The 17,035-nt window shown below is 32.9% G+C and overlaps 1 protein-coding gene across 1 annotated transcript in view; it reads right to left on the reverse strand.

Annotated features, from left to right (window-relative positions):
- Positions 1-237: 237 nt before the first annotated feature.
- LOC140436452 (uncharacterized) overlaps positions 238-17,035 on the reverse strand; it is a 508,405-nt gene continuing 491,607 nt past the window's right edge. The window contains exons 14-18 of the mRNA XM_072525289.1: positions 14,560-14,630; positions 14,367-14,504; positions 10,418-11,045; positions 1,263-1,540; positions 238-857 (exon numbers count right to left, since the gene is read on the reverse strand). Coding sequence (XP_072381390.1) covers positions 659-857; positions 1,263-1,540; positions 10,418-11,045; positions 14,367-14,504; positions 14,560-14,630 — 1,314 coding nt within the window. The 3' untranslated portion in view covers positions 238-658. The remainder of the gene's footprint in view (positions 858-1,262; positions 1,541-10,417; positions 11,046-14,366; positions 14,505-14,559; positions 14,631-17,035) is intronic.

Consider the following 17,035-nt stretch of genomic DNA (forward strand, 5'->3'; position numbering starts at 1 on the left):
GGTGATTGTTTTATTTTAGAAAACGTTTTAGGAAGGAAAATCAGGTGAGAGTTACTGACTCGATGGACTGACCAAATCTGACATTCAACAGACTACTCATTCTGTAAGCTACTTAAAACAGCTGAAGATAGAAACCAATATAAACATCTAGAGAGACAACAGTGTCTATATAGAAACTCAACTTTTATACCGATTTATTTGATATGGTGTAATTTATCTAATTAAATTGAACACATCTCAAATTTAAGCTTCTGTAACTGTATTGTTTTTAGAAATGATCTCCAAAAAATAAAAGTCGATTACTTTTATAACGATCTTAGTAATTTTATGGATACAGTACTTCATCATAAAATGTAGTATTTTTTTCATAAAGGGCTTAGACTACAAGGCTTCTAATAACACTTAGTGGTCAATTTTTATATCACTCTACAATTCTATAAGGCCGTTTAGTCATCCTTAGGCACCACCGCAATGCGCGTTTCTCCATGCCCAAAGATTAAACGACTTCCAAAATGTATTATTTGGTTTTTCTAATGATGACTCGTCTTAAAAGATGCTGATGATGATGGTCGATGATCATAAAAAACGCATTTTTTAAATTTGTCTGCCACAAGTGGCTCCAAATGTCACAGAAAGTAAGATTTCCTCTTTACTTTCTTCAAGGCGGGTCCGAAGGTTCTTCTTTACCGCGAAGCGCCTTCAGCAGATGGCTTCTTAGTTCTGATTCAGAACTTCTCCATAGGAGTACGAGTTCGTCTTTGGACAAACGTTCCAGGGGTGATCTACCGTTCGAGTTCCTCGGTGAGCAATTGGGTGGTGGAGGAGCTGGTGGTAAATCATCGTCTCTGGATTTAGATCTGTGGATAACAAATAAATACGAAAATTACTTTAATTAATAGTTAAATAATATCTTTAAGTAGTAAATTAAAGAAAATGATTGAATAGTAATCTAACAAACAATTTCTATAAAACTTTTGGGAATGTAACAGAGAAATCCATATAGTATTTTTTAACTTTAAAGCTTTGTAGACAAGACGATATAAGCATTAAAGCAACTGTTGCTGCTAAAGAAACTAAGGAAACTGAAACAAAGGTTACTAGAGAAAAAAAAATGCAAACTTTAAGGGCAAGTAACAGAGAAGAGCTAAAACTAAGGAGCAAAATTATCTCTCCAACAAAACTGTTTAACCTTAATGCAGATGATTTATTATTATTTACAGGACAAACAAAAACTATTAAAGATTATAAAAAATCCAACTTACCTAGCTCTAGATCTTCTTCGTTCAGAAGTAGATGGGTTGCTGCTATCTAACGACTTGGACTGTTCCGTTAGTTTGTTGCGCTTTGGAGGATCTGAACTATTGGTAGCGTCTCCTAGACTTTGATGCCTAGTTTTGGTTTTTCTTGAAAGGGGAGGATGACGTGCTTCATTCTTAGATGTGTCTTCTACTTGGATTCGTATCTGGGGATTGGTGTTTTGCTTTGAATTATTGTCATTGCTTCGTTTAAGTGGCGGTCTTGGTTTATTGATGATCACTCCCTAAAAATGGTTGTAATATATATTATTTACCAATATAATTTTAAACAAAATATTGTTGTTATTACCAAAATTTTATTTAAAATGGTCACAAAATAATGCCACTTTTAAAACTACCTTAATGACCCAGTTGTAAGAGCGTTGATTTACTGAGGGTAAAAATTCATAGGTCGTGATTTTGGCAGAGATAGGAATTTTTAGTAAAAAAAATTTCTTTTGTGGGACCGGCTCTCGATCCCGAGCCAAGTTACTGAAGGCGTTCGGATATAATAGGCAAGTTTTTGTAAAGACAATGAAGCCGACTTTACTTAGCAATAAGTAAATTATCCAACACATCTATGCGAACTACAACATACACGTGGTATCATGCTCCAGGCCGTCAAAAAACATTTCAATTGTTGTATTCGGACTCCAAGAAATGATTTAAAAAACCGATAAATACCAAGTACAAAACAAATTTACCTTGATTTTTGGATATATTTTACAATAGACGGAGGAGCTTTTGTACAGATTTCACTTTTGATATTATTGGATTAAGGACCGGTAAGTATTTTTACAATCATTAACTATACAATCATGTTCAAATATAGCTAAATGCTTCTTTTCAATATCTATTTAAAAAGAATACATATAGTCTAGGCGGGATCTGTTTTGGATTGGACATTTTCCATAGGAAGCTATTTTTTAGCTGGAATCCCTTCAGGATGTGCCCAATATCGATAATCACGATATGCGCCAGTCGCAAACCCTGTGCTAAATTTTTTATTTTACAAAATCTGAAAACAATTGAAAATTTCTCATTTTTTTTGCTCCTATTTTCGTTTATAATTCGGAAAATATTGATCCTAGAGAAAAAATTAAAAGAAGTTAAAAGTTTCGCTATTCAATTTTACACAATATTTCGTTAGCTAGAAATTGAAAATTTAATGTTTATTGTTGAAAACATAGCAATAATTGGAAAAAAAAGTACAAAAAAATGAAGTTAATCCTTTAAATGTTTTCGATTTTCTAAACTTGACTTACAGGCTCCATATTCCGCCTAGAAAAACCTTTTAATATATTTAAAACGTGTGCTTAATTTTGTTAAGATCGATCGGATAGGTTTTTGCATAATAATTTTGCAATCAAGCCTACTGGAAAAAAATCGCAAATTTTCAAATTTATAGTAGGCCCTAAATAAGGCCCTCAGATAGTTGTAACTTTTTTAACGTATAAAGGAAGGCTCAAACTTTCAAACGCTTTTTGTAAAATTCAAATCGGTTCACTATGAGAGCCTAGAAATTTTTTTAAAGTTTTAAATTTTTTTTATATATATTAGGCTTATAAACAAATTGAATAACTTTACGAGCTTTAAACATATCAATTTCAAAATTTATACACTTACAGAACATGAAAAGTCGCTTCTTTAAAAACAAAAGATACATTCGGCTTACTGGTTGCCGAGATATTGAAGGTCAAAGTTGGCATACATTTGCCGTGTAACCATAAGTGATAGAGGGCTCGTTTTAAACAAATACCCTCGTCTTGTCAAGTACTTTTTATATGAAAAGTTTTACGTAATGCGCTTCATGCCAACATTCATAAAAAAGACAAATAAAAAACCGTTTTCGGGTAAACTGTCGCTCGGAATGCATGAGAGGTGGTGGTGGGGGAATTTCACTCTAAATGTGAATCGGCGAGTTCAAAATCATAGCGCGCGCTAAAAATTGCATTATCTTGGCTTCTTGTTAACCAATTTTGCTCTTTTTTTTTGAATCGATGTCTCGGACGACAAGGATTTCAAATATCATATTTTCAAATAACATTTTTAATTGCTAATTGGGAAATTTGCAATAAACAATTGTATGTTAAACAAGTAATTGCATTTTTTCTTCATGCATTTTTTTTGAGCTTGCAATTTATACATTGAAGTAAATTGTTACTTTTAGTAAACAAATATGTATTTATAAATTGTTAATAAATAATTTAAATTGTTAAAACAAAGGCGAACGAAAAAAACTTTTTTTTTTATAAATTAACTTTTCTTTTTTGGAAGGATATGTTTAAAGCTCGTAAAGTTATTCAATTTGTTTATAAGCCTAAAAAATGTTTAAAACTTTTAAAAAATTTCTAGGCTCTCCTAGTAAACCGATTTGAATTTTACAAAAAGCGTTTGAAAGCTTGAGTCTTCCTTTATATGCAAAAAAATTTGCAACTATCTGAGAGCCTTATTTAGAGCCTACTATAAATTTGAAAATTTGCGATTTTTTTTCAGTAGGCTGGATTGCAAAATTATTATGCAAAACGTATCCGACCGATCTTAACAAAATTTAGCACACGTTTTAAACATATTAAAAAGTTTTTTTAGGCGGAATGTGGAGCTTGTAAGTCAAGTTTAGAAAGTCGAAAACATTTAAAGTATTAACTTAATTTTTTTGTACTTTTTTTTTCCAATTATTGCTATTTTTTCAATAATAAACATTAAATTTTCAATTTCTAGCTAACGAAATATTGTGTAAAATTGAATAACGAAACTTTTAACTTGTTATAATTTTTTCTCTAGGATCAATATTTTCCGAATTATAAACGAAAATAGGAGCAAAAAAACGAGAAATTTTCAATTGTTTTCAGATTTTGTTAAATAAAAAATTTAGCACAGGGTTTGCGACTGGCGCATATCGTAATTATCGATATTGGGCACATCCTGAAGGAATTTTGGCAAAAAATAGCTTCCTATGGAAAATGTCCATTATGGTCTGAATTTCTACAGATCCCGCCTAGTCTAATAAGGTATCATTGTATCTACAATGAGAACAATACCTAAAAAGTATGTACGCCCACTATTTTTAGAAGGAAAGTTAAAAAACCTGGAAAGGGAATTAAATCCAAATGGATTATTTATTGAGTAACGCATTTTTTGTCGTGAATATCTAAATAATTATTACAATTATGTTTTTATAAATTAATGAAAAATAATAACAATAAATGTGGTTATAAACCAGCTGAATAAACAACAAAATAAAGTATTGCATTTAACAAAGTAAATTAAAAAAGATGCAACGCGCTGAACGAAAATCTCTTTTAAATAAATAAAATTGTTCGCATTTGCAATGTGACAAAGAATAATTGAACCACGTTTTTTATTTAACTGAAATATATGTTCAAACTCAATCGCGGCATGAAATAAAGTTTCAAATATAGAGACAATATTGCTATTGTGTAGCATTGAAAATATAATATTCATTATAACTGTGTGTTTTAAATATATATTGTTAAAAATTAATATTTCTACATAAATTGGAAAACAAATAGTTATAGAGGGTAAGTTATATTTACTGTGGAGGCAATGGAGGCAAATTATTTCAACCAAAATATGCTTCATAGGCCAGGGTGGATAATTTTTGAGTCCACAAAAATAGTAAGACGATGGAACCAATTGGAAAAAGAAATTATTTAAAGCGATCTGAGGTCGAGAAGTAGAAAGAGATAAGTTTTTAAGGAGAAAAAACTGTTTATTACGATTTTCGGAAAAACTAGAAGGCCAATGGAGAAAAGCACAAACTGAGTGGAAGATTAGAACCCTGATTGTCCATTATCAGAAAAAGCAGAACCAATACTGAGTAGCTAAAAAATAGACTTGTTCGGTCAAATATACAAATTATATTTGAGGCCATTATTTGCAAAACTTGCTGCAAAGTTTGACTGCTCGAAAGTCATTTTTTGGGAAATTAAAAAACACGATTAACGGCCGAGTAGTGTTTAGCTCACAGCATAAAGAATTTTATTAAGGTTGCTTAAAATTTTTAGCAATAGAAATTAGAAGTTTCTAGCCTAAAATATTTACAGATTTTAGAAAAAAAAATGTTTATTTTTATTTTTTTTTTATTTAATTTAACGTGCTTGTGACAGCTTCGGCCATTAGCACGAGGCACCGTGGATACAATTATATATAAGGTACAATTACATAATATAATATACTATAGTTATATATTATTTAGTAAGTTTTCTAGCTTCAGGAACTGGATAGCTGTGATGACTTGGCTCTGGTTCAATAATATATCTGTGATATCGCCCTTCATGCCCAGTTCTTGGCGTCGTTTATTGTAATGAGGGCAGTCCACAAGGATGTGTAGAACGCTTAGTGGAGATTGGCAATAGTGACAGATTGGCTTAGGTGTAGAATTCATTAGGTGACCATGTGTAGATCTGGTGTGACCGATACGCAATCTTCTAGCAACAACCATCTCATTTCTAGTTATACCAGGAATAACGAAGCGCTCAATCGTCTGATCTATTTGGTGTAAAGTAGTAAATAACCAGTTTTGCAAATAAAAAATATTTATATATTATATAAAATAATTACAAACAAAAGCAGTCTCAAGCAGTCATGCTCAAATGAAAAAACAGTCATTTTCTGCATTTTGGAAATTTTCCAAACCATCAACGGTTTCTTCTGGTGAGGTAGAATCTATCTTCAAGTGTTCTTTGTAAAAATTTAGGTCAAGAAGGCTCTTCCAATATACTCCATAGTGTTTGGAAATGAGACTATTATTAGTTCCATTATCCCGCTTTAAATCTTTTCCCAGTGGTAATTTCTTAGGAGCCATTGAAGAAAGAGAAAAATTTTTCTTACAAACGCTTTTAGCTTTTCCAACGTCAATTTGGTAATTGGGTTGACGTTGGACTAGAACATTTTTGCCTTTTTTGTAAAAAATAAACCGCTTTGCCTGATTAAATTCAAAGTGCCATGAACTAAGCAGCTTAATAACTCGTTTTGTTTGTGTTTTTTTCTAATCAAACACATCCCAATCCATAACGATTTTCCATACAGTGGAATGTTGACAGCAAAATCAAAATTCTTTAGAGCATGTTGCAAAGCTGGCGCTATTGTATTAGAATCTTTTCGAGTGTCAATTTCTGTTAACACCTAAGAAAACACATTTTTTGGTCTTAGTTTATCAGTAGAAGTTCTAGCAACAATTGTAAAATTATTCTAGTTTATTTGCTGGCTGAAATATGCTGCTTGATCAGGCAGTCTGGGCAGGGCAAGTTTTTTTGGCAGTCGAACGAAAGGTAAGTTGTGTTGGGTTTTGGATTATTAAGGAGTTTGAAAAAAGCCTTTGCTTTTACGACATGAACACGATGCTCAGTGGCTAACTTTTGCCAAACAGCAAAAGGAGTTGCTACGTTTAACTGCTCCTTTGTTCTCCAGCAAGTGGAGCAACAGTCAGTCAGCGGAGTTCCAAAAGCGATGTTGTAGTAAACATTCACATACTTTCGAAAATAACTAAGCTTTACATGCATAGGCTGAGGCACTCTTCGAAGATAATGGTCAAAAAGTTTCTTAAAATTTAAGTCTTGTGGCAAGTAGACCTTAACGCTTGTCTTGCTTCTACAGTAACGAGACTCTGTACATGTTATGGATTCTATAAATTTTTTGATGCAATTTCTTTTTTTATTCTTTTTGGACCCACTGTATTACCACCTCTACGTTCCCTGGGTAGCTCCCCAAGTGATAACAAAATTTCTTACAATTCTTTGTATGCGGCCCTTGCTTAAATTTGTGATTTCTAGAAACGGCTTGGCACATACTCTAATCATCTTAATCTCACTCAAACGTACATGGTACTTTATCGACACTGCAGCATGATTAGACTTTTTTTTGGTTTATGTCCCTTAGTACAAGCCAATATCAGAAGGTCTTGTTTATTTTTATCTTTTGACTGATAAAGGTAGGCATGAAAATCACTTGCTTCATCGTGAGTGTGGTACAATAATACGGCAATCTGGGTCGTCCGTTACGACCACAAGTTGGAAAGACCGGCAATGCTTTTGGTGTATTTCTGTAACAATACAATTTTTTTAATAAACTTTTCTGTAGCTCTACTCAACGTTAAAACGCGAAAAACAAGTGAAACTGCATAAAAAATCAAATGATTGTGGCAGAATTCTAAAATCATAAATTTTAATATGAAGAACTCACCTATCAAGTTTACCCACCTTCCTTTTATATGTTACTGACTGAAGAACTTTTTTGCGTCCTTTTCCCTTTGGACTAGGTTTAACAAAACAACCATTTTCACTTACTAACTCCTTGAAAATAAAAAAAAAACTGTTCCTAATTCGCAAAAATACAACTGATTAATCACTTGGATAATTATAAACTACTGAAAATTTGTTTCTTCGACACTGCTGTTAGTTGTAGTAGCGTGTTCGTCACGTGATCCAACCGGCAAATTTCATTGGTGTTAAAGCAAACAGCGAGTTTTGCAAATAACTGTAATTTTCTCGAGAGCGTTTGTATGCTAAAGAACGAGTTTCTTAATATTGTTTTGAACCTAGTTTCTTGTGGCATTTTAATGTAATTACTATTTAAATGGGAATAAGTCACAATTAAAAGTTAAAGTATCGTTCTCAAAAAAAAAAAAAATTATTTTTTTTGGAACGATTTCCGAAGCGGATTATTCCCATTTATATAGTAATTACTAAAGAACGAGTTATGGGAAATTCTGATTATATCATTCGATTCCTATTTAAAATTGAGATAAACCCACCAAAAAAAAATAATTTTCGAAATTTTAACTCGTTTAGCGAGTTTCGCAAATAATGGCCTCATTTAAGTTACTACCTTACTTGAGTTTGGTAGTGGGAAGGTCACGTAGGTAATAAACCCCACCCATTAAAAAGAGATGCAGGGACTACTATGCGTCATTTTTCTTTGTCAAACTGGGGGAACGGGTCTATACTGCAGCGCTCAACCCAATAAGTCTTTTGTGACTAATGTATAGGTTACAGTACCTAACTAAATTGTTAGGTCAAGCATTAAAAATTTGCACTTGTTAGAATTAATAATTTTTATCAACAAAAATTTTCATGTTGGCAACATCGACCTATCCACCATTTCTAGTCAGCATTACATCATGTCAAGTAGTGTGCATTCATAATCACAAATACTGTGTGTGGACATTTGAGTTTTAAACGGTTTTGACTTAAAATTTCATTGCTGAGATGAGGCTTTTTTATTATTTTTTAGATTATAAACATATACAGTGCAGTTATTGGCATAATTAATGGTATTAGACTTTTTTAAAAAAGAAAAAACGCTTATCTGTCACCTAAAACAGAAAGTACTCTTAAAAGGACTCCTTAAAACTATATGGACTCCTAAAAGCTGACCAAATGTCTTAACATAAATTAGCAGCAATGGTAGAGGTATCAAGAAGTTCTTTAAAGCACATAAAACAAAAAACTGCGTCTGGAGTCAGTTTGGATCCAAAGCGAAAGGGTCACAGTGAAAGACATTTTGTGACCACTCCCAGGAATTATCGTAAAATATGAGATATTGATCTAGAAAACAGAAAAACCCATTGCTAATGCTTACTTAGGAGATAAAATATGAATGAGTTTGTGTACCACAAACAACAGTTCATCGAAAACAAACTGCTAGCCAACAAACCAGGTCGAAAGCCAAGGCTTACTCTGACTATGATAAAGAAACATTTTGAATGGGAACAAGAATACAAAAATTGGACATTGGAAGACTGGAAAATGTATATTTGTGTTATTTTACATAAATATCAATATAAAAATTAATAAAATATGAGCATTTCTTAAAATAATTATTGATTTCAGGTCTGCTTTTCAGACAAATGTGCTTTTCAAGTTTTGACAGAAAAAACAAAGTTTGTTAGGAGACATCCTAATGAGAAATATAAGCCCGAATGCATTGTGCCCACAATCAAACACCCACTGTCACTCATGGCCTGGTCTGTGATATCCGGCAAAGGTACATGCCGTCTCTACTTGGTGAAAAATGCAGTGAGACACGACCAGTACCGGAAAGTTCTCGAGACGAGACTTTTGCCACAGCTGCAGGGATGGTTTCCTGGAGAAGAGGAACTTATATGTATGCACGATGGTGCCCGCTGCCACATGGCTAAAAATATTTCAGCTCATTTAGAGCAAAAATATGAGACTGGGTGAAAAATACTGAAAAGGGATATTTTGAAGAAAAAAAACATTACATATAAAAGAGAGTTACTTTCTCTAAATACGCATAAAATGTTCATATATAATTTTAATCATAATTCGCACCTCCAGGACAAGCCTGCATCGAGCGCAGGCCTCGAAGTGATCAAGATCTTCTAGCAGCCAAAGGCGGACATACCAAGTGTTGAACTAATCACTACTTTGTAAAAATTATACTTTTTTAATAAATAAATATTTTTGCTCAACTTTTGTAGCAAATTTTATTACCTAAAAGTCAATATTTATAAAAAAAAAGAACAAAACAGTAATTTTTATCAAATGTATTCATAATCATAAGAGAAATAACTTTGTGTAGTGAATTTTACCTTGCTTGGCCCAATAATTTGGCCAGGTATTGTAAAGTTGTGCCTTCAGCCTAGTCTTTTTAGCAAAGTCTATTATGGCCTTAAGTGATACTTCTACTAAGCCGTAGGGTCCGAGTTTGTAACACTTAAGTGTATTGAAACTTATCCTATCCATCTCTCAGCAGTTTCACATAACGTGTTCTGCCCTCTCGTCATCATAAAAAATTTGCCATTCTAATACTCAAAATGTTAGACACATTCCAAAACTCACACAAACCAAAAATTTTTGAAAATAGACAAGGCTTTCCATACATAAAATTCACTTTGTATGGATTTTTAAGTAAAAAAATAATTATCCTAATAAATGTGTTCATTAATTTTAAGTACGTTGCAGAAGTTTAAAATTATATTAATTACAGAGTTTGTGCACTTACGGTTTATGAACATATAACACATATTCAAAATACATATATTAACTAGTTTGACGAAATATTTGTAAAATTAAATTTTATATGTAATTCTAAAAACATTTAAAAACGTATATGAATATTTTAAACCAAATTCTCACCTGTAACTGACTAATCGTCTCTTTATTCCTCCTCGCTATTTCGTCATCCGACAAATTACTTTTTTCGTTCGTGTTTGTCTGTGATACGTTGTTGAAACTTCTCGCTTGCGCCACAGGTTCAGGTTTCAAGGTTTTGGACAAAGCTTCGTCACTTTTACCCAAATTCAGACTGTGTTGAGGCTGTAATAAACGATGCTTGTCTATAGATTCGTACCTTGGCAAAGTAGCCAGCTTTTTCCCTATACTTTCCGAGTCCGACAGTTTTCTCATAGGCTCCGAGTACTTGCTGCAGTCAGAGAGGTTTTCGATGGACAGGATAGGGCTTTTGCCAGCCAGTTTACTTCCGGTGTTTATTATGTCTAGATAGCTGGACCGCCTGCTGTTGATGTCGGGTGGAGAGCTGGATAAAAACGCGGACGCATCTTTACTAAGTCGTCGACCGACTACAGTACTGTAGTCTTTGTTATTAAGTGTCTGTGAGTTAAATATACTATCTGTACTAAAACGCCTTACGTTAAGGTTGGTTGAACTTTTGTTTTTATTTTTGGACCGTGGACTGAATAGTTGTTTGCTAAGATACGTTGTTGGTGATCTGCTCTTTGTTCCATTATCAGCTTTTGGACTAGACCTGAAAATTATATTATTATATTTAGAAATATTAAGATACATAATTATTTTTTTTTTGTGATTTCCAACTTGTATTCTGTATGAAATGTACCTTATTATAAAATAGAAATAGCGGAAACAGATAAAGTAGCTATTATAAAGATAACAATTATAATTGCTTTGACTAAAATGTTAAAAATAAAACTGAGGTAACTGAAGGTAATCCGGCTCGAAGGACCATCGTAAAATCAAATTTTCTATGTCCGGACTTTGGCGATGTGAAATAATACGCATTGAAGACGACATTGTATAAGGTAAAAGTTCTAAGGGACTACATACATAAAACAGTTTTATTCCAAATTTATAAGCTCACAATAGAAAATAACAATGCATAAAAAAGCAAACAACTTGTAACTTTGGCTGACGGTGCTAACATAAAAAAAATATTTGCATTATGTAGTTATCGCCATAATATTTTTCAAATGATCTAGTTTTACCGGAAGTAAAATAACCTCAACTGCAGTTTTTTCAATGTTTTCTGGTTAAGATTTCTGCGGTGTCGCCTACAGAATTTATCGTCAAAATGATGTGATGTTCTTTGGTAAACGATAGGTAAGATGGGTCAAGATCAATTTCTTGAACAACTTGGACATCATTGGTAATAGTCGATAAAAATGAGTCGATATGACTCTACTCTGCTTAATCCGTTACAAAATTTTTAAACCATTATGACAGACTGTTTTTTATCCAGCATGTACATAGTTAAACTTTGTTCATTTGATAAAAGCCTTTCTTCAAAATCTCCTCAAAACCTCTCCCGTTATTAGATCAAAAGCTAGTGCCTTTTTGGGATTGAAATTGTTTCTAATATCCTCAGCAACTTCCTTAACAGTGAGATTCTGTCAATGTTCTTATTTGAGTTACATTTTTTCAATGTATAACTATTTTATTTATGTATATTTATTTGTATATATTATGCATATTTATGTATATTTATTTTAACCTAACTTGGTTATGGTAAAATAAAAAAAGTACAAAAAGGGGGTAAGACGTCTGAGATGCAAAGCTCTAAGGGAGCACTAAGACGGGACAAGTAAAATCCTAAATAAAAAGGGCATCTCTAATGGAATTATGCCCCTTTAGAATGATAGAGGGAAGAGCGCTTAAGGTTGCACAAAGGTCCTGCAAGATAATTTTCAGCACGTTAGGCAGCAACGCCTATGGTATGCAAAATGTTTGACAAATAAGGTTTATATCTAGCCCTACTTTAAAAACCTTGTTCTTATAATGAAAAGGTTGTAAGCCTAATGCCAAATAAATGTAAAATACTGTATAAATGTTTTCGGGAAAACCCCTAGCTTAGGTAATATGTAGTAACGGCAAGAATTCCGAGATTTACACCAGAGATTTTGTTACAGGTATCTTAAATTCATTCAAGGAGCAATGCAGTAGAAGATATTTGGTTTGCTCTGCCTACTTCACAGTAGATCAGAAGGTCTGTCATCCAGGCATTGTAAAGGATATAATTTTCTACATCCAGAAGGAGAATGATAACGCTAATAATTTGATGTGGAAAAGTACAAACATCAACAGTAGAGGTGACTCTTTTTTACAATTCATCTTAAGAATTTATTTTTATACAAGATAAAAATATTGGGAAAGACTGAGGGAAAAATAAGTAGCATTACAGGCATGAAGGGTCTTAAATGGGTAGTAGAAATAAAAAGTAAGGCCATAACGATGGCTTACCACGAGAGCTGGCCAGAGAGATCAAGAAAGCAACCAAAAAAAAAATACCTTGGTGGACTAAATATTTGCAAAAAAGGTTGAAGCAGTAAGAATGATATTTAATAGGGCCAAATCCAACAAAGAGTGGGATATTTGAGAAATAATACAATCCAATGGAGAAAAACTGATCTGGTACAATAAAGAAAATCCGTAAAGGCAAAAGGGTTTTATTTCTTATCTATGGCATTTCTGAAATATTCAGGGTGATTCTTTTAAAATGAACATAGTATATATTGATATAAATATAAAGGGTGTTTTTTAGAGATTTAGAATTTTAAATGAAATAAAACATAATCTTTTGGCAATATAATTTAAATATAATTTCTGGTATATAACCATCATGGCTGGCTCTGACATAGTCTTATTCTTAAGTCCAATCACTTTTTCCAATATTTGTCGCCGCATATCGGCAATAACGCGGCGAATGTTATCCTTCAAGTGGTCAATTAATTCATGCTTATCGGCGTAGACCAGCACCTTCATATATTCCCACATAAAATAGTCTAGCAGGTTTAAATCGCACAATCTTGAAGGCCAATTCACGGTCCAAAACGTAAAACTATACGGTTGCCAAATGTTCCTTCAATAAATCAATTTTGGCACAACCAGTGTAAGATATTGAGCCGTCTTATTGAAACTACAGCTCCTGAACATCATGGTTGTTTAAATGGGGAATGAAAAAGGCAGTAATCATAGCTCTATAGCGGTCACTATTGACTGTAACGTTCTGACCAGCATCGTTTTTGAAAAAGTACGGTTCAATGATTCCACTAGACCATAAAGCACACCAAACAGTCAAAGTTTTCTGAATTTAATGGTCTTTCAACATACATTTGAGGATTATCTTTTTTCGAAATGCGGCAGTTGTGTTTGTTGACGTAGCCATTCAACCAAAAGTGAGCCTCATCGCTAAACAAAATTCACTTATGAAAATTTTAATCAAACGGCAATCCCGATTTGGACCCACTCATTAAATCTACGAATCTGCGCCTTACTAGGTGATGATGTCCCTCAATTCTTTCATGAGTTGGATTTTGTAAGCACGCAAAGTAATATCTTTCCTCAAAATATTTCATAGTCGATGGACACGTATGCGATGTGATGGACACGATGGCAGATAGACTGATTCGGGTCTTCCTGTATGCTACGCTCTACAGCAGCAACACCTTCTTCTGTACACCCTGTACGACGTGTCTGTGGATGCATATTATCATTTAAAGTAAACGTGGTGCAAAAACGTTTCATGGATAATCGAATTACTTGCTCTGATGGACTATTATGTTAACCACAAAACGGACGTAGGCGCGATACGTATTTCGAACAGAACCACAATTTTCAAAATAAATTTGTACAATTTGGAAGTTGGAATCATTGTTTAGTTTATTTATGCTGAAATGCCAAACCCAACTTAACATAAATCACTAGACAGCTATCAAAATGACCAACAGCTAAAAAAGTGTTATCAACTTACATTTCTTTACTTCTAAAAAACACCCTAATAGACTATGATGCGAGCTAGCATAATATTTATTATCAAATCATAACAAAAACATACCTTAAGAAAGTCCTTTTAATAATACTCGGACTTAATCTCGACTTTTTCTCATCCGGACTTAACTGATACTCAGAATCCACCTCGGTAACGGACTCCAGCGGTGGTTCGCGCTCCTCTTGTTGCTGCCTACGGATGGTGCTTTAATTTTAATAGTAATTGAGTATTGGGGAGGGACGCATGCCTTGTTACTTACCTGCGTATCTCCTGAATCATCTCGAAAAATTGCGCTTTGCTCTTTCTTCGCCTACGCTGTTCGTGTTCCTTCTGAAACAAGAATCATCAAGACAATTGCAACTAATACTCTATAGTGCGCAATATACTCTACGACATTAATTGTTTGTGTAGAGATACTTCACATTTGCACTACCAATATAAGGTTAAATGTATATAAAAAAAACAGAGTTAGCATTTAGGTTACTTGAAGACTGGAATTATGTCAAATATTAAAAGAGTTGGTTTAACATTACGGTATTGTTAGTATTCAAAAATTATTATCTCAAAAGAATATATTGCCAAGTTTTCATATGTTCATCAATTGTTGAAAATATAGTAATAATCCTTGACATAACAAAAGTTTTCTATTGGATAGCATACTATGACACAAGAAAAAAATGAAGCCTCCAGTAAGGTGCTTACTCAAAGAACTATAACAACTGTAGAAAATTACCCGACAAAGAGAAGAAAAGAAAAGAGGATACACAAAAGGAAAAAACGAAACCACCCAAATGAGGAATTTAAATATATAGAAAACCTCGACAAAGAAAAATAATTCAGAGCATTCTATAAGAACATTAACATTAGAATTAACAAAAGAATTCAAGACAACCACAGGACAATGCAAAAGTCAGAATGGCGACCTATCAACAACAAGGAAAGATGTAATTAACAGATGAGTGAGATACTTTAACCAAGCACTTAATATACAAGAAGAAGAAGAAAACCTGGACGATGAAAGAGATGAGGTAAGGAGAACAGATGAGAGGAAAGAGGAACCACCAATGATTCTTGGGTACCATGAGGTATTACAGCAGCTTATAAAAGAAATATGGACACAGAAATCCCTTCCCAATGATTGGAATATTGAAATACTTTGCACCATACACAAAAAATGAGATATCTTTGAATACTTTAACCACAAAGGAATTACAATAGGATGTTTTTAAGATTTTTTTTTAAACTTACAGCAGAAAACAACACATACACTGGCTTGGGCTTTGCAGTTTCGTAGCTTACAGAGAGAGTATACTTTTGATCGACAAGTCCCTGTATAGAGGAGTACATATGATAGTCGATGTATACGTATTTGAACAAATATATGCCTAGGAATCGTTAACCCATCTAAGAAAGTTCTGTTATAGTGATAGGAGAAAATAATTGTAACAGATTTACAGTTACAGATTGATTTTGAACAGGAATTGTATCATTATAATGTATAGAATGGAAGTCACCAACAGTGTTATTTTAATTCATTTGATGCAGTTATAGATCAAAATTTTCTTTAATTGGCAATATAATTCCACATTGGCTACTTGTAATTCGAGAAAATGAAGACATTGCTTATTTGATCTTATCTTCAAAGAAACTTTAATTACATTGACCATATTTGCAATAAATATCTGAAAGTAATTGATGATGTACAAGATTATGTACATGATCGATGCCTTAAACTCTTTAACAGTGTTTACTGTCTTGACTTTGACTGCAAATCAGACAAGGTAGAATTAAAAATTTATAGGAAAATATGAACATGTATTTCCTGTCCTGACAGACAATGAGGAACGGTATATTGTTATAAAAAGTAATTTATCTAATTATCGAAAACAAAGAAGTCTTGCAATGGTGTTAGATCTATCTGCGTCTTCATTTTGTTTGATTCCAAGTAAAAATACTTTCTCACTAATCTTATTTGTATTTTCATAGTTTAAACTTTTATTCAAGATTGATGTGTACTGTATCATAACAACAGCAATTCTAAAGCATTGTGAAAAAATGTTTTCAAATCTAAGTCACTTCTGAGTTCGGTCTCATATTTTTCCAAAAATGCTACTACTAAAATGTCCAAACAATATTTCAAGTAAAATACTTATAATTAATATTAAATACAAAAACTCGCAGATATAACTACTGTGCTGCGTTCAAGGAAAAGGTGTTTGCAACAAAAAATATAATTTTAATCATTCATCAAAAATTCAAACTACACTACGATACATTATAATTATTAAGATTATCTAAATGTTAAATTAAATTATTGTTTAATTTGTCATTGTTCTTTGAAGATATGTTATGTTATTTTGAAGCAGAAAAAAATGGTAGTTTTCCGTGATAATAAAATCAACAATAGACATCCAGAAATTAACTTTAAGGAAAACCATCGACCTTACTAAAACACATCTCTTCCCAATCCCGGATACTCCGCCTTGGAATAGACCAATCCCACATTTAATCACTTCTCTATTAAAATACAGTAAACATGAAACATCAAACCTTCTTATAAGGCAACACTTCGAAGAAATCATAAGCAAGAACCAATTCCAAAAAATTCTGTATACAGATGCCTCCAAAAGCGAAGCAGGCGTTGGATGTGCCGTTACACCCAACCGTTACCGAATTTATGCAGCGTATACACTGGAGAACCTTATGCGATACTAGAAGCTTTTAAAAAACTAGAA

This window comes from Diabrotica undecimpunctata, chromosome 3 (genome assembly GCF_040954645.1).
Source record: "Diabrotica undecimpunctata isolate CICGRU chromosome 3, icDiaUnde3, whole genome shotgun sequence".
Classification (NCBI taxonomy): domain Eukaryota; kingdom Metazoa; phylum Arthropoda; class Insecta; order Coleoptera; family Chrysomelidae; genus Diabrotica; species Diabrotica undecimpunctata.